The 22,732-nt window shown below is 44.1% G+C and overlaps 1 protein-coding gene across 3 annotated transcripts in view; it reads right to left on the reverse strand.

Annotated features, from left to right (window-relative positions):
- GALNT18 (polypeptide N-acetylgalactosaminyltransferase 18) overlaps nt 1–22,732 on the reverse strand; it is a 383,448-nt gene that overhangs the window by 120,048 nt on the left and 240,668 nt on the right. For all 3 annotated transcript variants that reach the window (XM_073347598.1, XM_073347597.1, XM_073347599.1), the window contains exons 4-5: nt 3,667–3,850; nt 1,354–1,551 (exon numbers count right to left, since the gene is read on the reverse strand). In XM_073347598.1, coding sequence (XP_073203699.1) covers nt 1,354–1,551; nt 3,667–3,850 — 382 coding nt within the window. The remainder of the gene's footprint in view (nt 1–1,353; nt 1,552–3,666; nt 3,851–22,732) is intronic.

The raw sequence follows: 22,732 nt of genomic DNA on the forward strand, positions 1-22,732 counted from the left end.
AAAAGGGCCAGCTCTAACCTCATTTAAGGATTTTGCAAGGAGAAAATCTAAATGCCCATCATTGTAAAGTGAAATCTAATCCCTGTCCATCAGGAATCACGTAATTACTGGGCGAAGTGCAGAACCAGGACCAGTTCTTTGTTCTAAACTGCAATTATTTTATTTCAAAATGTCAACAAGAAAATATTAAAAATAATATTTTTCACAGCTACAGGACCTTCCAGAGGTTCTCAAGCACTTTACCAACATTAATTAAGCTTTCCAGTATCCGTATGAGATGGATATTATTATCCCCACCTTATATACAAAGTCTGTGGCTGAGCTAGCATTCATATCCAGATCTCCTGACTCCTAGTCCTTTTTAAGGACCTCCTCTCACCTTCGTAAAGAGTGATGGCCAAGGAGATGGAGTGGGCGAATGCAGCCCTGAGCCAACAATTCCATCTGACAGCTCCAAAATAGAGCGGTCATCCAGAGAAGACAGGTCTGTGGGATCAAAGATAGCTCTCAGGTTGACAGGGTGAGAGAATGCAAGAGACACCTGCTGATGCCCCACCCCAGCACTTCCAAAGGTGCAATTTTTGTACTTCAGTTTCATCCACCTCGTCTCTTCCTGCAAAAGCTTTTGGGAAACCAGAAGGGAGGTCACAGTGAGCTCCTTGGGATCTGCATCGAAAGAAGAACTAGGATCTATGGAGAACTGCTTGGAGGTCATCAATCTTATTTACATGAGACAACGCTACCCTTGATACCATAGAGTAGACAGGGGTCCTCTTCTGCACCAGCTTAACAGTTCTCTAGATAGAATAGGCAGGTACAGAGCTAGGTCATACAAAAATAGGGGTTTTCACACATTCCTTGCTCCCACATCTATGGGCCAGATTTGTGTGTGATTATAACACATAATAGTACAACTATGTGATATAACTACAAGTATAATGATCAGATTTTAATTCATCACTCTGACAGTTGTACCTTTTTGCAATACACTTGCAAACTGCATTGTCTTTCTGGATCATTACCATTAAATTAGCAGACGACATTTACAGACGGCAACACTGAATCAAGCATTCAAGTCTTCTCTTTTACTTTTTTATATTTGCTCTGACTTGTTACATAAAAATGAAGTACATGAGACTGTACAACTTTTTTGTGATTATCTAAGGGAGCAATGGTAAAAGTGGCAGAGAACAGTGAGAACATTTATTCTAATTTAACCATTGGTTTGTTTGATAAGCAGCTCCCTTGGTCCTTGTTAAAATAAAGTGCATGTAGCCAGCCAGCCCTTTGTTATTTGTTACATATAACAGCACTTTCCACAATTCCCAAACCCATGTCACAGGTGCATGTTACCTTATCGGAGCAGTTGAGTTTTCCAGCTTCCACCATGATTTTGGAGGATTCAGATATCGACACCACAGTTCCCAGTCAAACCCCTGCGCAGATAGGGGGTATTCCTCTATTTCAAAATTATCATATTTGATGTTATCAAATGATGGAGAAATTACCCTTTTTCTGTTTTCCTTTATCCTCGTGAGCACTGGTTCAGCCCTAGAGGAACAAATACTGAGATTGTTTCAACAGAAGCAAAACCCTTATGCCAACCATATCCTATATTCTATATTATCTGAAAGGCAAGCTCTGCAGTTGTTACTCACGCAAAACTCCCATTGACTGAAGTGTGGGTTTTCCTGAGTGAGGCTGCAGGATTTGGCCTGAAGTATACAGTGTAACTTTAAATCTAGCATGCCCTGGGTATTCCTTTCTAGTCTGTTGATGGAAGAAATTAGACCTTTCTTATCAGTTACCATTTACATCCGTGCTACCACATAAAGATGATGTCTCCAGGCCATCTCTATGATCAAGGACATCAAGAAGATCAGAGTTAATAACTGAAGTATCCCAGGGACAAAAACTTTTTTCCCTTTAAAGAGACCATCTTTTTATACAGAAGTAACACTGCAACTAAACATAAGTTGGACAACTGCATAATTAAATGCTCATGAGAGGTGCAGTAGTAATAGACCAGTCACTGAAGTTCCTCTCTTCCCCCCATTACCCTCCCTCTCAATAAACCTCATCTCTGACCTGCTGGGCCACCTGTAAATATGAAAAAAATATTCCAGCCCCAAGGATACTCTGCCCTTGATCTCTGGACAGCACCATCCAAGTCGTTCAAAGTCCATCAACAAAGGTATCAGAGCAAGTTGTGATAATAATTCTCTGATGTGGTCACTCTTCACTAGGAATCAGGCTAAAATCACCAACTAATTTCTCAGAGGCCACTGAAAAGCTTCAGATGCTAACAACTTTTGGTCACTATCAACATGGATTGAATTGGAATCAATGATCTCAAAGTGAAAGGCTTGGTATCCCACTCCTAACCCCTGAATCATCCACCCTCCTTTGCCCAGACATGTTTTATGCAATTTAGCTTCTAATTAAAATGATTCATTAAGGAGACCACCGTAACACCAGGAGCACATCTGAGATAGAGCCAAGACATCGTTATGTAATTTTTCTGTATCTTGTAAAGCCAGCCGCTGGCAGTTAAATATAAACAGCACAAGTCTTTCAGAAACTAGTATTGAGCTTGGCAGTCTATGTCATTTGTTATTCCTTTGCTGAAAATGAAAAATGTTTATATATTCAGTGCACATGAACTGGGTTAAACTTTAGATGTTTCCATCTCTCTCCCAGCTCCTGCCAAGCCCCCCTCTCCCACACACATGGCCATCCAAACTGCAGTTGCTCTGCCCTAAGCAATTAATAATGGGGTGATCCCAAAATACTGGTTTAGCCTGGAGGCTTAACTGGCTCAGGGCCCAATTGAGCAAGGTACTTTAGCAGATATGCAGGTGAGTGGCTTCAATGGAACTATTTGAATATGTAAAGTTACACGTACTTAAATATCTTGCTGAATTGGGGCATCTATCTGCTTTTCTTATACTGTTAATTATAATATCGTGCTGACAACAAAACCTTTCCCAGGGTTCTTCTGACATTTATAACTATTGTGAGCTTTTAAAACATTAAGATTTTTTTTTAAAGTTCAGTTAAATGCAATGGTGAAAGAAATACGAAGAATATTCTATGTTCAGATGAACAATACATGGAATTATCCTGGGAAGTACTGAGAAACCACAGGACCTCATCGGATCAGCTCAGCAACCCACAGAATCTGGCCCTAAATAATATAAAAAATTTGCATTACCCCCTTAATTTTGCATACAGAAAGTCAGGACTAAGTTTGCTACACATCTGACCTGTTCTACTGAGCTTCTCCATGCCTAAGTGATTATTTATCATCTGTGCGCTAGCTATTGATAAAAATCAAATGAAAATGGAAGAGAACAATAATATACTGTCCACATATAAATTTGATATGAATTTTAACCAGAGGCAATAAATCTCTAATTTGCTCCACTTGTCTAATTTAGTAACATGCATTTACCGGAATAACCACTACAGCAGACAATAACCCAGTTCTAACAAACGGAATCTTGATTATGACTATGTTGCATATTACAAACCATAAGCTTTTCATAATTATCTCTGTATTTAAATCTGTGTCAAAAGATCTTCATATAACTTCATCCCCCTATATGCTGGATATATATCATGCCATCATTTACAAATAATTGCAAGAAGCAGCAAGATACATACCATCCCACGCTGAATTCCACATGAGCATCAAAGAGCGCAACGACTGGTGCTGTGGCTGCTCTCCATCCGCTAACTCGAGACCGGATCAGCCCCTCTTGCTTGCTGTGTCGGACCACCTTGATGAATCCAGGCTTCCGCATATTCACCTCGTCAACATACTCCTTTAGTTTCTCCTTGAGTTCTTCTGTACACAGGGAAATAATGAAGAGTAAGAACAATAAAAAAATCTATTTATCTACCCATATATGTTAGGAAAAACATCAAGGAGGGCTAAATCTTGTCTTCTGGAGCACAAGAGATAAAGGAGGGTGGTAAGAAACCTCTTCCACAATGGAAACAGCAGACAACAAAACTCTGTTGCACTGAAGTGGTCCAGCTAGTCTGGCCTGAGATTAGAGGACATGATCAAACCCCTGGTGACTAGCATTTATACTGTCTTTCTCCATGATCAAAAGTCAGGGACTCACAAGAAGAGAGGACCAGCACAGTGCATTTCCACAGCATGTCACTCCGCCAACTGCCTTGTGGGATCCTGCCCTCACCAGAGTCATTCCTGGAGTACCGGATTCACTATGCAGCCTCTCTGCTCCCCCTGCCTGCACCAGTAGGGGCAAAATTTGGCCACACAGTATATCAAATAAAGATATGAACATGGTGAGAGATTCACCCTTACATGGAGGGCCAGTACAAAGTCTATGCACTAGAGCCCTGTGCCGGACTATTTTTGTATCCTGCTCCCACTATTTTGGCAGTGGGTCCTGCGGGATCCCATTCCCTCTGTAGGGGTCTAAAACAGTCCCGGGCAGGGCTCTACTATGCACCATCTGAGCCTCAAAATATGGCTTAGGTGTTGCATAGGTCTTGTGCACTGGAGTGAGGATCTGTATACTGTGGCATTTTCCTCCAGTTATGGCTCGCCTGCAAATAAGAAAAAGAAATCATAGGTCACACTTTCCTCTTACATTTACAGTTCAGTAAAACATATTTAGGGTTTATTACACTAGAGATATTATTGTTATCTATTAGTGTAGTGCCTAGGAGCCCCAGACAAAAATGTAGGCCTCACTCTGCTACGCACTGTACATACACATAGTGAGACAGCCCCTACCACAAAAGACTTGCAATCTAAGGCAGGGATGGGCAAACTACTATGTCCAGCCCATCAGAACTTTTAACCTGGCCCTTGAGCTCCCGCTAAGGAATGGGGTCAGGGGCTTGCCACGCGGCTCCCGGAAGCAGCGGCATGTCTCCTCTCTGGCTCCTATGCATAGGGGCAGCGAGGGGGCTCTGCACGCTGCCCCTGTCCCAAGCACTGCCACCTGCAGCTCCCATTGGCTGGGAACCGCAGACAATGGGAACTGCAGGGGTGGCACCTGTGGACAGCGCAGCACACAGAGCCACGTGGACGGTGCTGCACCTCTGTGTAGGAGCTGGAGGAGGACATGTTGCTGCTTCTGAGAGCTGCAGGGGTAGCACCTGCGGACAGGGCAGCTTGCAGAACCGCCTGGCTGTGCCTCCGCGTAGGAGCCGGTGAGGGGGACATGCCTCTGCTTCTGGGGGCTGACTGAGGTAAGCGCTGCCCAGAGCCCGCACCCCTGAGCCCTCCCCCACCCCCGCCCCCCTCCTGCCCTCCAAACCCCTTGGCCCCAGCCCAGAGCACCCTTCTGCATCCCAAATCCCTCATCCCCAGCCCCACCCCAGAGCCTGCTCCCCCAGCCGGAGCATGCACCTTCCCCCTCCCCGGCACTGCAACCCCCAATTTCGTGAGCATTCATGGCCTGCCATACAATTTCTATACCCAGATGTGGCCCTCAGGCCAAAAAGTTTGCCCACCCCGATCTAAGGGCTTGTCTACTCGGGAAAGTTACTACACCATAAGCTAAGATGTGAATTTAAATCTCCAGTTATACCAGTGTAACCCCTCCATAGACATTCTTCTGGTATAAGAGGTGTTTTTTTTCTGGTTTAGCTCAAATCGTTTTGGCAGGGGTTTAAGCTAAACTGAAAAAAGCCTCTTCTATACTGGAATAAGAGCATCCATAGGGAGAGCTATACAGGCACAACTATATCTGGAGTGGTATAATTATATCACTGTAGCCGGTAAAACTTGCCTGCGTAGTCAAACTCTAAATAGACAAGACAGACGAAAAGGTAGGAATGTAAACAGAAGCATAAAACACTTAGAGAGGAAGTGTGTGCAACAGTTAAGCGCACGGTATTATCACCAAAACCTCATTTGCCATTGGATATTAATTAATGTGCCATAAAATGAAGCGTGAGCACATAAAACATCATATACAGGGCTATATTCACAATTGCTTGCATAAGCAAGTATTATGTTATTGCAGTAATGAACGAGGTAGTCGTTACACTATGTAAACTTCATATTTTAAAAATATGTCTGGAAAGAAAACCCAATTATTTCCCCACGAACTTTTATTTTTTAAACCAGTGTTTCAAAGAGGAAGGGGAGGAGGACAGAAAAAAAATTAACTATTGTGCTTCCCCCACACCTGCAGCTTTCTCTTTGCTCTGACAACACCTTTCTTTCTCTGCTCAAAAGGTTCTGCAATTTCTCCTCCTTGCTCAGCAAAACAAAGCAAGAATAGTGATCACAACAGAAAAGAATCATTTCCTAATTAAAAGATTATTCCTTTTAACCAATAAGTACTGCAGCTTTGGCTCAAAGATGAGTGCATGCGACAATGCAATATGTGGAATGAAAACGTACAGCTGAAATGCACTCGTTCTCATTATTATTATTTATATGTGGCAGTGCTCAGAGTTCCCAGTGGTAATCAGGGCCCATTGTCCTAACCAATGTACAAATACAGAAGCATCTGTGGAGTAAAAGGAAAGATAGAAATGATGGTCTTATGGTTAAGGTGCTGGACCGGGACTCAGAAGATCTGCCAAACATTTCCTGTGAGACCCTGGGCAAGTCACTTAACACATCAGTGTCTCAGCTCCACATCTATAAAATGAGAATAATAAATACATCTTTTATCTTTCTAGTCTATTTGGATTGTAAACTCTTTGGGACAGGAACTGTCTTTTACTATGTTTCTGTACAGTGCCTAACACAATGGGATCATGAACTTAGGGCCTCTGGGTCCTATCATAATGATGCCCCTTGACTTGAGTAGTTAGCGAATATTTGGGGCCTTGCGAGGTTGTTTCCTTTAAGGGGAGAAATTCAGAATACAAGTTACTTATTTCTTTGGTACAATGTTGTTTATTGACAAAGAGTATCCATGAAGTTCTGCTTCCCTGAACACAGTAGAAACAAACAGCAGCAGGCAGTTTCTGTGCCCAGAAATCCAAGCCTGCTTTCCAGCCCATCCTGTACCCCAAGGAGCTCTGTCTCTGCTCCTTCTCAGGGCCACACATCACTGGCTTTCTCCTCCCTTTCTCATACTGATATACACAGACACATACAGCTCCACCAATCAGTCCCTGGGAAATCTGAGTTAGTTCTTGTCAGGCCTTCCGTGCTGGACTTAGAGTTGGGGTGGCTACTATTGTTTCAGCAATCACTAAACAAAGGAATATTTAATTGCTCTCTCAGTTAGCATGAATGAATGGTGGCTAACACACCGGTCAGCTTCAGTGACGTCTCTGACTGCCGATAGGTCAAACACACTTGCTGGCAGCCACCAACACCCCGCAGCACAACAGCAATACAAAATAATAAATACATAATCAAAAGAGCTCCCGTCGGTGTCTTGGTTTTTTGCCTCTATTATATTTTCATAAAGATGAAATGATACTGCTTCTAGCAGTAATTCTCTGCACCATCTCTCTTGCATTTAAGTATTATTTTGACTACATATACAATATATGTCTGGATTCCTTTCAGAGAAGTTAACATTAGACTGTGAAACAAGTTTAGTGATGAGGAAATAAAGTTATTTGTCTGTTTAAACGAACTTCCAAAGCAGCTAAAAAACACAACTCCCCAGAAATAAAGCTAAGGAGGAGGCGGGATTTCACACCACACTGTTGGGTAGCAGCGACTTGTCATTTTGCACACACTGGGCACGGCACTCCAAATCAAAAGCAAACCCTTTGAGCATTGTATGAATGAAAATTATTCAAATCTCTGTAATTATTCAAATACAGTGATAGCTGGATCACTGTAGAGCACAAGAGAAAGTTCTAGTGGGAAAACATCCGCTCAACGTACAGCTGCAGTCAAAAAATGTTAGGAAGGGGATAGAAAATAAAACAGTAACCATCATAATGCCACTATATAAATCAATGGTACGCCCACATCTTGAATACCACATGCAGTTCTGGTCACCCCGTTTAAAAAAAAAGATGCTTTAGAATTAGAAAAAAGATACAAAGGGCAACAAAAAATATTAAGGGTATGGAACAACTTCCATATTAGGAGAGATTAGAAAGATTGGGACTTTTCAGCTTGGAAAAGAGACAACTAAGAGGGAATATAAGAGAGGTCTATAAAATCATGACTGGTGTTGAGAAAGTAAATAAGAAAGCATTATTTACTCCTTCACATAACTAAAGAATCAGGGTCACCCACTGAAATAATGAATAAGTGGCAGGTGTGACAGGGCCGGGCCAGATGGCTACAGGAGAGTAATAGAAGGCAGATATATTAGCCCCAGGTTAAGTAGGTCCCTCTTCCCTGGTAAGATAACAGGGAAGGTTCCAGAACAATCCAGAACCTTCTGGAGACAATTAAGACAGGCTGATTAGAACACTTGCAGCCAATCAAGAAGCTGCTACAATCAATTAAGGCAGGCTAATCAGGGCACCTGGGTTTTAAAAAGGAACTTCCTTCAGTTTGTGATGTGCATGTGAGGAGCTGGGAGCAAGAGGCGCTAGGAGCTGAGAGTGAGAACGTATACTGTTTGTTGGAGTACAAGCATTATCAGACACCAGGAGGAAGGTCCTATGGTGACGAGAAAGAAGTGTTGGGAGGAAGCCATGGGGAAGTAACCCAAGGAGTTGTAGCTGTCACACAGCTGTTCCAGGAGGCACTCTAGACAGCTGCATTCCACAGGGCCCTGGGCTGGAACCCGGAATAGAGGGTGGGCCCGGGTACCCCCAAACCTCCCAACTACTGGTCAGACACAGGAAGAGTTGACCTGGACTGTGGGTTCACAAAAACGGCCAACCTGAGGGCTGCCGGGAAGCTCGAAGGCGAGCAAATCCGCCAGTAAGCGCAAGACCCACCAAGGTAGAGGAGGAACTTTGTCACACAGGTTTAAAACAGACAAAAGGAAGTACCTCTTCACACAATACACAGTCAGCCTATAGAATTTGTTGTCGGGGAGGTTGTGAACAAAACTGTAATGAGGCTCAAAAAAAAGAACTAGATAAGTTCATGAAGCATAGGTCCATCAGTGGCTATTAGCTGGGAAGGTCAGGGATGCAGCCCCATGCTCTGGGTGGCCACAGCCTCTAACTGCCAAAGCTGGGACTGGACAAGAGGGGCTGGATCACTCAATGATTGCCTGTTCCATTCATTCCCTCTGAGTCATCTGGCTTTGGCCACTGTTGGAAGACAGTATACTGGACTAGATGGACTGGTCTGACCCAATATGGCCGTTTTTATGAGGAAAATAGGTCATTAATACATATTTGCATTTACACTGAGACTCACCAAGAGTGGAAGTGATAGCCTCTCCAGAACTTTCCCGTTCACGATCTCTGAACAGGATACTGGAGACATGAGAGACTGGAGATCAGTTTAGATCATTTGCTAGTTGACTAATTACTGATAAAGGAGATGAGCTCATTATATTCCAGAAATTTACCACATTAGATAGATTATATCACTCCTAAAATATGACCCCGGACTATATAGCATTGAATCAGGACAACAGATCGTTATGCACATTACATACACAATGCCATTCTGCTTTAAATTAGATCAAATTTTTTATTGCAAACATCTGTACCTAACTTTGCAAAAGCAGGAAGTTATACTTGCTGTAACAATGCGGGGGGGCGATGAGGAGGATCTTCATAGCCTCACTGTAGAGTAGCGGGAGAGCAGATGCTGAGAAACATTGCACACAAAGGCAAAGATTTGAAAATCAATACCTTTGACAGAGTCATTGTTTACTCAGACTCCTTCCTTTTTCAGCCAACAGATAGTTTTGGGTGCTACCTTATATTGCTTCTACTGTTACTATTCTCCGACACCAATTTATCTTACATACTTTGGGGAAAACTGCAGTGAGGTTTGCAGCGGGAGCAGATGGAAAAGGAACAGCAGCAGAGCTATGTCTTTAAGTAGTCCTGCTAATGGAGGGCAAGATGGTTTGCAGAAGCCTGAACGCAACAGGACCCTTACACCACATTATTGCTGCTCCCAAAAGGATCGGTGTGCACTTAGGTTTGCCAGGCGTCTGGTTTTCAACCAGAATACCCAGTTGAAAAGGGACACTGGTGGCTCTGGTCAGCACAGCTGACCTGCCACTAAAAGTCCAGTTGGCCACAGCGGCTGGCTCTGCCTGGCTCCCGGAAGCAGCCAACATATCCCTCCAGTTCCTAGACCCGGGGTGGCCACAGGAGCTCCGCATGCTGCCCTTGCCCACCGCTGCCAATGGGAGCTGTTGAGGTGATGCCTGTTGATGGGGGCAACGCGCAGAGCCCCCTGGCTGCCCCGTGCCTAGGAGTTGGAGAGACATGCCAGTCGCTTCCGGGAGCCTCCTGAGGTAAGCGCCGGCCAGAGCCCGCACCCCCTCCCGTGACCCAACCCCCTGCCCCATCCCTGAGCCCCCTCCCAAACCCAAACTCCCTCACAGAGTCTACACCCCACACCCCCTCCCACACTCCAACCCCCTGCCCCAGCCCTGAGTCCCCTCCCACACCCCAAACCCCTCATCCCTGGCCCCACACCTGACCCAGAGTCCCCTCTTGCACCCCAAATCCATCATCCCTGGCTGTACCCCAGACCCACACCCACAGCTGGAGCTCTCACCCCCTCCTGCACCCCAACCCCCTGCCCCAACCCCCACCTGGTGAAAATGAGCAAGTGGGGGGGGAGCAACAGAGGGAGGGGGGAGGAAGTGAACAGGAGGCAGGGCAAGGGTGTTCAGTTTTCTGCAATCAGAAAGTTGGCAACCCTATGTACATCCACCTCACAGCTGCTCTTGAATGTGAATGGAGGGAAAGGTGCACAGAGGGAGAGCCCAGTTGTGCCCCACCAACTAGCATATTATATATTCTCCTAATGGAGGAGTTCTTCTTGGATCATTAGCAAGAATTCCAATCTAGAGCCTGATCCTGCACAACTGGGAATTTTGCCATTGGACTTCAATGGGGAGAGATCAGCCCCTAATACTCACGGAAATACTTGGCCCATAGGCAGCCATGCTCCTGCATATCCTGTGCAGCATCCACAAAAGACAAGATCGCATTTTGCCCTTAGGCCTTTTCCTGCCATTGTTGTTTAAATAAAACTTTCAATGGTTTCAGTGGGGGCTTTGCACCCAGAAAGATGGCTGGATGCAATTTTTCCTTGATTAATAGACTAGGATTTGTGCTAAAACTGCTAAGATTCACCTTTCTTTCCCAAAATGAAAATAATTTCTTGTCAGGAATGTAGTACCTCAACTCTGATAAAGGGAACAGCAGCCTAGGACATTTAAACAAAGAAAATCACTTAAATCAACATTTTCTACAGAACATAAATATGCCCTACTGGGATATTCAGTATCCAATTTCTCATGCAGTCCTAACCTGCCTACCACTAAATTTTACAAGACAGCTTTGTTTTCAATTGCCTTTGACATTTTCAGAGCACTGTGCCCAACTGGACTGGAAGAAAGGATTCTACCCCTACAAACAATTATTGTTTCAAACTGATGCTACCAATGACCTTCACCAGCACATTTTTCAACCCATATTTTTTCATATAATGAAAATTACATGAATAATAAATCCAAAACACCCTTCTTCATTAATTATTGTGCTTCAATGCCTTCTGCCCCCATAGGAAAAACAATAAGAACGAACTAATGTGTCATTTTCAATATACAGAAGATTCTGTTTCCGTTTATGGAAACAAATAGCTTATAAAGACAGATGTGCTTGTCTTTCAACATGGAATATCTGAAATAAGAACTTCATTTGGCTAAACTGAATGAGTCTGCATGGTTAGATAGAGCTAACACCACACATATGGACAGGGGACTACTGCAGGTGCAGCACTTGCAAGCCGCATGAATTCTGCGTAGTTAAAGGAGGCAGAGAGGTATGTAGCGTCTATGCAGGACTAGGACATTGCTAGTCAGAGCAGATGTGTAAGGAGTAATTTATATTTTATTCTGAAATGTCTCTATGTACATTTAAAAAAACCAAAACCAAACCCCTAACCCCCAAGGATTATCCCTGCAGGGATCTCTCCATTCCAGCTTTGCAAGGCGCAAGACAGGATCAGGTCATGCACATGTTCTCCCCCTTTTAGGGCTCCATGCGGGGCCCACAGAAGACTGGGCAGGCTGGAGGCTAGGTGTGGGTAGAGCCAGGGGAGGCACACCATCCTTACCTTCAATCCCACAGAGATTAATTGGGATTATATTACAGGTTCAGTGAAGTCCCCTTCACAGCAGGGAATCTTCCCTTAAGGAGGTGGGCCCTAAGGCACCTGTGGCTTGGGACGGTTCCTTGGGACAGTTCCTTGTAGTACACCTACATCTACTAGGGCAGAGGTGGGAAAACTATGGGCTGGGGGCTGCATCCGGCCCTTCAGACGTGTTAATCTGGTCCTCGAGCTCCTGCCAGGAAGTGGGGTCCAGGGCTTGCCCAACTCCACATGTGTTCCCTGAAGTAGCAGCATGTCCCCCCTCCAGCTCCTAAGTGTAGGGACAGCCAGGGGGCTCCGCATGATGCCCCCAACCCAACCACAGCCAATGGGAGCTGCAGGGGCGGTGCCTGCGGATGGGCATCTGGCCGCACCTCCATGTAGGAGCCAGAGGGGGGACATGCTGTTGCTTCCGAGAGCTGCTTGAGGTAAGCACTGCCCAGTGCCTGCACCCCTGCCCCCTTCCAGAGCCCCAACCCCCTGCCCGAGCTCTGACCCCTCTCCCACCCTCCAAACCCCTACGTCCCACCCTCCTGCACTCCAGAGCCCTCACTCCCCACCCCAACCCCCAGCCCAGAGCCCCCTCTCACACCCTGAACTCCTCATTTCTGGCCTCACCCCAAAGCCCGCACCCCAACTCCCAATTTTGTGAGCATTCATGGCCAGCCATACAATTTCTGTACCCAGATGTGACCGTCGGACCAAAAAGTTTGACCACCCCTGTACTAAGTTGTTGCAGCAGCTCAAATTTTGTGACCGGCCTGCTCTTCAGGTTGGCCTATAAGAGGATCAGAGCTATGAACCTGCCTCCTCTCAGACACACAGGGGGAGCAATCCCTGTGCAATTGTGAAAGGCTCTTGCAGGGCCATGCAAAATAGAGGAGGCTCTTGTGCACTTTCCCCTAACACCCACCCAAAGGGCTTGTCAAAACCTGACTCTGAGGCAGAAAGTAAGTATATCCCCGTTACTGTACATCTAATTGCTGGTAAAATGTAGCCTGAACTCATTCCCTCTCGTATTCCTTTCCATCACCAAGCTGATTTGGAATATATCAGCACATAATACAGAGCGCTTCCATGCAGCAAAGTGCAATTTGGGCAAAAGTGCCCATAAAAATCTGTCTCCTCTCCTTCAACAGTTTTGAACTTGAATTCATTTGAGAATTCAAATCTGCATAAAGATATTTAGAGGGTTGGTTGCTTCTAATAGTCTCCATAAATAGCAAAATATAGTGGAAAGATAACGGGGCCAGACTCTCAGCTGGTGGAAACTGACATAAATAGAGCCAATGTGAATCTACACCAGCTGAGGATATGGCCCTTAGTCTTGAAGTGTAATTTTAAAGCTATTGATAGAGGCAGTGTTGTCATAAATAATGGTTCACATTATAGAGAAATCATTTAAAGAACAAGCAATTAAGCTTAATTTACAATAACTTTAATACTTTAACATATTCCAGTTTCAAGTGCTTAAATGCATTCTTGCATCTCTTAAAACAATTACAAAATCTAAAAAATTTACAATTACAATTGTAAAATCTGACACTTCTGCTTTGCCTAGACATATGCATTTTTTAAACTCTTGCTAAGTTACCTGTAACTGTTTGTAATAATATTAAATTTTACTAAAAAGGGCCGAAAGTCACGTTCCATGACATTGGTACAGTAGAAGCAGAAAAGCTCTTTACCTACTGCTGAACCCTGTGTTCTAACTGGATGAAATTTATATCAGTGCAGGGGGCCTAGGCACTGCTTACATCCTACTTAAAGCTTAGCCCTCTGCACAGAGGTGAATTTCAACCATTGTGAAAGCAAAGAAAGCTATATTCAAAATTGTAATACAATGCCAACAACTGTGGATTAAACAATGTTATATACAATGGGGCAAAACACTGCCATGTGTTATACCCATTATTTATATTCTGATAGTACCTAGAGGCTCTAATTGAGCTCAGGGCCTCAGTGAGCAGGCAATGTGAAAATACATAGTGAGGTAAAGTCCTTGCGCCAAAGAGTCTACAATCTAAACAGACATGACAAATAGTGTGATGAGAGAAACAGGCACAAAAGGAGTGACCAGACACACAGTGAGGCACTGGCAGGGACAGGAGTCTAGAACCAGGTGTCCTGATTCCAAGTACAGTGAGTGCCCTATTCATTGGCCTGGACTGCCTCTCACCCAAAGCAGCCCCACTGGCTTCAATAGCATTTGAAGGCAGAATTAGCACCAACTGATTTATTTTAAATAGGGCAAATCCTGCAGTCCTTCAGACATAACTTCTATTGATGTTATCAAATTACTTGCAGTTCAAGGATTTTGGAGACTATTTGAGGTGGAAGAGGTACATTTTCATTGGCAATTTCATAGACTTTCTTAAGAATCAGAACATGCAAAAGCATCTGCTTCTCTTCTGGTGAATAAAAAAAGCCCAGCTTTTACCCTTTGCTGCAGAAGACATTTCTTTTCCTCAGAGAGTCAGGGATGCAAAGAACCTGACTTGCAACCTGAATTCATGGCAAAAGTGAGGCACACTTTTACCTCGGATTACACCACCTATTTGGTATGCAGCTCAGTGAAAGTCTACTATGCCTGGTATTCTTTCTTCTCCTCCTCTCTCCTACCCCGGCCCCTTATCTTTTTCACCATGCTTCAGTGAACACCTCTCATCTCTGGACCAAGAGCAGATAATTCCAAATGAGAAAATTTTATAAAATGGGATAGGTGTGCAATTTATAATGTACATGTGTATTAAAATTGTTCGTAAAAGAGGGCCACAATACATAAACTGATAAAGTAGACCTGTTGTGCTTGCATATTTAATAACCTGGTATTATCTGGTAATAGATAAGATACTCATGGGAAATTACCAACATGATGCAAAAAATTAAGCTTTGGATAGGCCTCAAATACTAAATAGCAACACAGTCCTTTCCCTCCATTACTACAAGACAACTAACTTGTATTGGTAACAGACTACAATGAGTCACAGAATCTAGCCTCAGAATTCCATGCTGTCATGCAGAATATGCACTTTACCTACTGGTACTGCTGCATCTTTTGCTCTAATAGGATAAAATTTACACTAGTGCAGAAAGCCTACGCATCACTTACGTCCCACTAACATCTTAGCCCTCTGCACGGAGGTGAATTTCACCCATTGTTAACGCAAAGGAAATAGACAGTACAATAAACCTTTACAGTCAGCTTGTGTGTGCAATAGTTCAGATTCCCAGGTGGTATAAAAAGGCATAGCTCTACTGAAATAAATGGAACTAATGCCATTTTACACAAGCTGAGGATCTCACCCACAGTAAAGGACTTCACTAGTTTAGTGCTGAGAGCAACACTAACCTCCCCAAATGGAGGAATAAGAAATGGCCACACACCCCTCCTTCAAACTGCCCAACAGAGTTGAGTCAGACTATCGGGAAGTACATGTTGCTCCTTTCAAAGGGTGAAGTGGGCTGCTTTTGCCCTCACGCATTCCCAGGGACATTGTACCTGAGGCGGTGTTTGTTCCACTTGACTCATGAGTAGGTTTTGCTGGCATTGTACTGAATCCTCTTTAGCTGCCTGGAGCTGCCTTCCATATCTCCACAAATCACAGAAGCAAAGGGTGTTCTGAGATCACCTGTGATTTTGACATGAGAAGAACAAAGGCCTGCCTCCCCCAACAAATAACCCAATTTCAAAACAGTGGTCCCCTTTAAGATAACATGTATGTATCACAGCTCTTCATAAATTGAAGACAATCTCCTTTTATAGGCTTTCTAGACCTCACTAATTCCAGTGGCTGTTGTGTGGGACTGTATTAGTGATCTGGTAGGCAGACATACCTTGGGCAATTTAAATGATACATGGTTCCTGACACAGATGTGGAAGTAAAATACCATGGGAAAAGGTAATCTTACATTTCAGATTTCAAAAGAGGTTATTTTCAAAATTCAGGGTTCAGCACAGATAATCAAATCCTTACTGAAAATACTGCTGCATTCTGTACAAATAGCCCCGCACACTATCACAAACTATAGTCTAGGGTCCACTACTCCTGAATACTATGATTTTTTTTTAAATAGAAGAGGAGGAGGATATACACAGCATCTGCCAGTTTTTGTTATTACTACCTTTGTAACTGTACACTTTTTAGAAAAGGCATTAAAAAAAGAGGTGAAAGTAAGCACCAACAAAAACAACAAAAAAAGTATAAAAAACCTGACCCAGTGAACACACACTGGTGGAAGAACTACTGTCAAAAATCTGACTTTAGAGTCTATAATTCCTTCACTTGATGTTACTGGATTGGTTTGTGAAGCAACCTTTAAATGTAAAAGAGAAAGTAGAGAGCTTGAGAAATGCAATCTAGCGCCAGCTGATTCCAGTAATCTATTTTTAAAAACAGTATTTAGTTCTAATCTATCGTAGGGTTTACACAGAGCAACTCCACAGAAAATCTCTATTCAAAGGGAACTAAAGGCTTGAACAGTCTATATACATTTAGAAAAATATAGTATAAAGAGCACATGACAGATTCTCTCTACTTCTGTAACCATGAGGACCTCACAAGGTGCTTTCGATACAGTGAACTTGATCATATCTTCTGGGTGCCAAAAACATTTAGGCAATCCATATTACAGTAATGGATTCCTAAAGAAAAAGGAAGCTGCCAATAAAATAGGGTGACCAGATAGCAAGTGTGAAAAATTGGGACGGGGTTAGGGGTAATAAGGCCTATATAAGAAAAAGCCCCAAACATCGGTACTGTCCCTATAAAATTGGGACATCTGGTCACCCTACAATAAAACTGCCAAATACTCTAGTCCAAATAAGGCTATTTATTTATTGGCATTGTGACGTTGCACTCTATATGTTTATGGAAATATGCGTATAAGTTTCAGAGTAGCAGCCGTGCATCCGATGAAGTGAGCTGTAGCTCACGAAAGCTTATGCTCAAATAAATTGGTTAGTCTCTAAAGTGCCACAAGTGCGCCTTTTCTTTTTGTTCTCTCTATTACTTGAAACCTACTTAAATCCTACTTTTTATACTTAATAAAATCACTTTTGTTTATTAATTAACCCAGAGTAACTAATACCTGGGGGAGCAAACAGCTGTGTGTCTCTCTCTATCAGTGTTATAGAGGGTGGACAATTTATGAGTCTACTCTGTATAAGCTTTATGCAGAGTAAAACGGATTCTTTTGGGGTTTGGATCCCATTGGGAGCTGGGTGTCTGGGTCCTGGAGACAGGAGCACTTCTTAAGCTGTTTTCAGTTAAGTCTGCAGCTTTGGGGGCGTGGTTCAGACCCTCCGTCAGTGTTGCAGCAGGCTTCCGTGTCTGGCTCAACAAGGCAGGGTTCTGGAGCCCCAAACTGTCAGAGAAAATGGGCTCAGAAGTAGTCTCAGCACATCAGGTCACAGTCCTAAGGGGGTCTCTGTGATCGAACCTGTCACAGGCGTTGCTATGACATTAGTTGTGGAAAGTGGTGCAAACAAACATGGTCCTAGAAGTATGTGGTTCAGAGACAATCATGTATATATGCTATCTGGAGCTGATCCAAAGCCCACAAAGGTCAACAGAAAGAATCCCATTGATTACAATAGAGTTTGCATAGTGTTAGCATAAAAATTATGCTAGAGAAAACAAGGAATAGCCAGGTATCAGGACATGCACTCACTATTAAAGAATCATCAATGATTTTATAGATAGTTTTTTATTTTAGTGTTTTTAAATGGGGCTTAGATTCTTTTGAAAATGTGAAATTATATGGGCAACCACAACTCAAACTTACGAACATTGCACATGTGACAACTTCATCATAAATCTGAAAGTCAACTCTCCTTTAGGAAAAAGAATGTTTGATTTGGACCACAGTGGCCCACAGCATGCCTGATAATATTGTGAGAAGGTCTCCGAGGACAAGGGCAGCAATACGGCATTCCATCCTGTTGGGACCTCAGTCTGGATCCAAGTGACAAATTTATCAGACTACGGTGCATTCTGAAGTCATTCAAAATTAGGGTTGTCAAATGTCCTGCTTTTGAATGTGCCATCTTGCATCAGTCAAATCTTACATATGGGATCCAAAATGTTCCATCTCCATCTGAGGCATTTATATCCAAAGCCATTATTTAAGTGGGTGTATCCCAAACTTTGTCACAGATATTCTATATGGGTCATGGTGAGCACATGGTGCATGATATTCTGCTCTCTTGTCCTTTAAAAGGCATAGCTGCATTTCAGCCCATAGAAGCAGGGCCAGATTTAGGGGCACGTGACTGCCTGAGGTGCCAGGCTCAGAGGACACCGGGCTTGGGGTGCTGTTTTTGTTGCTAACAACAAAAGGAAAAGGCGAAAAAAGCAATCTTTTGAACTAAAGGACTAGGATTAACATTCTAAGGCTGTCACCTACAGTAACACTAATACTGGTCTACCCAATGTTGGTGCACAGTTCAATTTCTTGAAGTTAGTACATTTCATTTATTCTTAAAATTTAAAAAGGTTCCTATAAGCTTAGAGGAAACCAATTTTTTTTTTAAATTTGCTTACATATGGCATGAATAAATACAGATTTACAGATCCTAACATGCAAATGAATCGTCTTATATGGCAGGGATAAATCAGACATGCCAATTGTGCAAAGTCATGAAACGGGCTACATATGAAATAAAAAATAAGATATTCAAAAGTTTCACAAATAGAGGAGGGGGCGCCGAAGACGCTCCTCGCCTGGGGCGCCATTTGGTCTAGGGCTAGCCCTGTGTAGAGAGTTTGATCTCTGTACCCATGTTATCATAGGTTACAGCAACAGCAACGGAAAAAACCACACAGGCCTTGTTCACACTAGAAAAATAAAATAATTCCCCTAACTGACATAGCTATGCTGGCAAATCGTCCAAGCAGTGAAGCCGGTAATACTGGCAAAATCTTACACAAACTTCCCTCAAATGAAATAAGATGTACTAACAAAAGGTCAATATAACTTTATCAATTGGCGATTTTGTCAACGTACCTGTGACGCCACTGTTACTGATCCCAGGCGACCAGGACAGGCCAGGCTACAGTCTGGCTCCAAGAAAAAAAACTAAAATGTTTCTCCAGATCTAATTAAAACTGTCATTAAATTAAATTGTGTATTGTGCTATCACTGTGATATCTAGATTACATTAAATAAATTTAATACATTAAACCAAACTGTTGCAAACAAACAGTTTCTACACCCTCCATCCACTGATGAGAGGCACTTCTTACTATAGGCCCATATTTGTTTAAAAAGCCAGGAAAGCCAAATCCTGTCCATGTTCCCTGCAGGTGTGAAAGGTCCTAAATGAAGCATTTTTCAGAGTAACAGCCGTGTTAGTCTGTATCCGCAAAAAGAAAAGGAGGACTTGTGGCACCTTAGAGACTAACCAATTTATTTGAGCATAAGCTTTCGTGAGCTACAGCTCACTTCATCGAATGCATACCGTGGAAACTGCAGCAGACTTTATATACACACAGAGACCATGAAACAATACCTCCTCCCACCCCACTGAAGCAGAACTGCTGTGGCTCCACTATACAGGCATGGGGCAGGCCCCCGACAGAGAGCATGGCCACATTTTGAGCCGGAAGTGCAGCTCCTAGCTCGAGGAGACGTACATGTACTAGCTGTGATCAAGTTAGTATGCTAAAAATAGAGCATAGCTATGGCAGCACAAAGCAGAGGGAAGGGCTGGCCACTCCAAGCACAAACCTGTCAGACGCTAGAAAAGCATTCAGTCCAGCAAGCCCATCCTGTCACTTGCATCACTGAGGGTACACTCTGATTTTAGTGCACTAGCTGAGTCAGAGTGAGTGTGGGTATGTCTTGTCAAGCTGGGAAGTACAACCCCAACTCAAAGTATACGTAAGGGGACTGTTGCCCTATTACTAACATTCAGTGGGGGTGTTTTGGTTGGCTAGCTCCTAGTACTAAAAAGGGAAGGGTCTTTGGGAAATCAAGACCTTGAGACTGACAGTCCCCAGGAACAATGGGGAGAGGCCAATGCTCCAGGTCAGCCTGAATGACAGGGCGGGCAGGCTAATCAGGGAGTCAGGAGGCCAGGGAGGTCCCGTCCTCGTCCTCCGTGTGAGCTGGAATTGCCTGGGTCAGACAGAGTGGGGCCGAGCTAAGGAGAAAGCAGGGGCCTGAGCTGACCTGGGGAGCAGAACTGGGCCAGATCCAGAGAGAGCAGACCCTGTCCTGGGAACAGAGCTGCAGCTCCAAAGCCAGAGGCACAGCCCAGAGAGAGCAGACTTGCCCTGGGAGCAGAGCTGCAGGAACCAGAGCCAGAGGGGCCAGAAAAGCAGCCCAGGAAGCAGGTCAGTGCTGGGAGCAGAGTGACAGAAGCAGCCTGCAGAGCAGACCTGTCCTGGGAGCAGAGCTGTAGCAACCAGAGCCAGAGGGGCCAGAGAAGCAGCCCAGGAAGCAGGTCAGTGCTGGGAGCAGAGTGACAGAAGCAGCCTGCAGAGCAGACCTGTCCTGGAAGCAGAGCTGCAGCAAGCAGAGCCAGAGGGGCCAGAGAAGCAGCCCAGGGAGCTGGAGGCAGAGCAGCAGCAGCAGTGCAAAGACCGAGTGGTGCAGCTGGGGCTGGAGCGGTCCAGAGCTGGGTGCGGTGAGCAGCTGGGAAGAGCGAGGGGGACCCTGGGCAGCGGGCCCAGCACAGGGAGACGCCTCAGCCAAGAGGCTCTGCAGGCCAGACTTGGATCATAACCCTGACAGAGCGGGGGCGACACTGGGAAGAAGGGTCCTACCACTTAGACCCTGACAGCGTATGGCCACCACCAGAGCAAGTGTCCAACCCACAGCATCCCTACAGCACAGCCAGGGCCTGAGAAGAAGGCCTGGGACTTACAAGGAACAGACTGTGAACTGCCAGGACATTCCAGAGACACTGTTTGTGATGTTCCCTGCCACAGAGCGGGGTGATGTGTTTCCTTTAACCTTTCCCATTTCCCCTTATTCTTTTTAAAATTAATTGTTGATTAAATAACTTGCATTTCCTTTAACTTGTATGTAATAGTCAGTGGGTCAGAGAAGTGCCCAGTGCAGAGAGAGTATCCCGGCATGGGGACACCCTAGCCCCTGTCCTGGGTGACCACAGCAGGGTTGGGGGTTGAGCCCCCCAGGAATCCTGGGCCTAGCCTTGTTGGGGTTACGAGGACTCTGCAGCTGGGAGAGTGGAAGGGGAGTCCTCAAGGGCAGGGAGGCCACTGGGTAAAGGAAGTGGGAGCGAGGACTCGGATCCTTTCGTTAGCCCACTTCACCGGGGTAGTGCAGAAGTCAGGAAAGTTCCCCACAATAGCGGGACTATTCCTCCGCTTACATATAGCCATACCCGGCGTGGGACTTCCCTGAGCATCACACAGTAGTGAGAGTGGTATTCTGCAGGTGCTTTCCTAGGAAATACAGGGAGCAGGATATTGGGGGCAGGCCAAAGGATAGCGGATGCATGTAGCATTACTATCTAAAATATCTTGCATAGCGGAGGGGGCAGGATTTAGCTGCTACAACGGTGTGTTTCATGCTCGGAGAGGTAATAATTCCACCATCTTATACTTCCATGGATATTCCCCTACAGAGGACTCAATTGCTCAAGCTTTATGTAGGTGCCCCAAGATGTGGGCTGAACTCAATGTACCTCATACCACATTCTAAAATTGCTAAACTCAGGATCTTAAGAGAATTACAAAACACACACGCACACCTCTTTGAGGCCAGATAACTTGAGATGAAAGGAACAAATCAGTTTGCTCAGAACAAGTAATTTTGCTCAGAATAAATTATTCCAAGTCCCTAATTCAGATATATTGGAAACTTTCTCAACAAGTACTAACCACCATTACCCAACATTGTTACAAACAGATCAATTCCTTTGCTTCTTTTTAGATGGTCATTTTACAATAGTTTTTCATGTTCCACAGTCATGGTTCAATTTTGATTTTATATATGAAATATGTCTGGGACTGCAGCAATATGTATCAGTGTCCATAGAACGGAGAACCATTCTTAATACATTGGTTGATTTAATATTAAAATAAATTCAACCCAAGTATGTTACTAGAGCTTGGATGCATGAAGCCAACCAGAAATTGAAATACACTGCTAGACACTAATCTGAAGCTAGAATCCATCATACCTTTTTGATTATGATTAAAGCAGCAGCATTGCTATTAACATCCCACTGCAATCTGGGAAAGATCTGCTTAAATCGTGCTTAATTTTGGGTATTATTTATTTTAAAACTAAGTATGCTAATCTATCTATTCATATTACCCTCAGAGTAGTGAATGCCTGCTGCTCACTTGCATAATGCACAAGAAGGCCCTGTTGGAAATGTTTTCCTAAGGCTACTGAGGGCTGATTCTCCTTTCACTTGCACTGATGTTAGCCTATGGAATTCCACTGACTTCAGTAGTTACTTCTGATTTACACTGATGTAAATTATATAAATGAGAGAAGAATCAGGCTGTCAGTTCTTTACAA

Source organism: Lepidochelys kempii, chromosome 6 (genome assembly GCF_965140265.1).
Source record: "Lepidochelys kempii isolate rLepKem1 chromosome 6, rLepKem1.hap2, whole genome shotgun sequence".
Taxonomy (NCBI): domain Eukaryota; kingdom Metazoa; phylum Chordata; order Testudines; family Cheloniidae; genus Lepidochelys; species Lepidochelys kempii.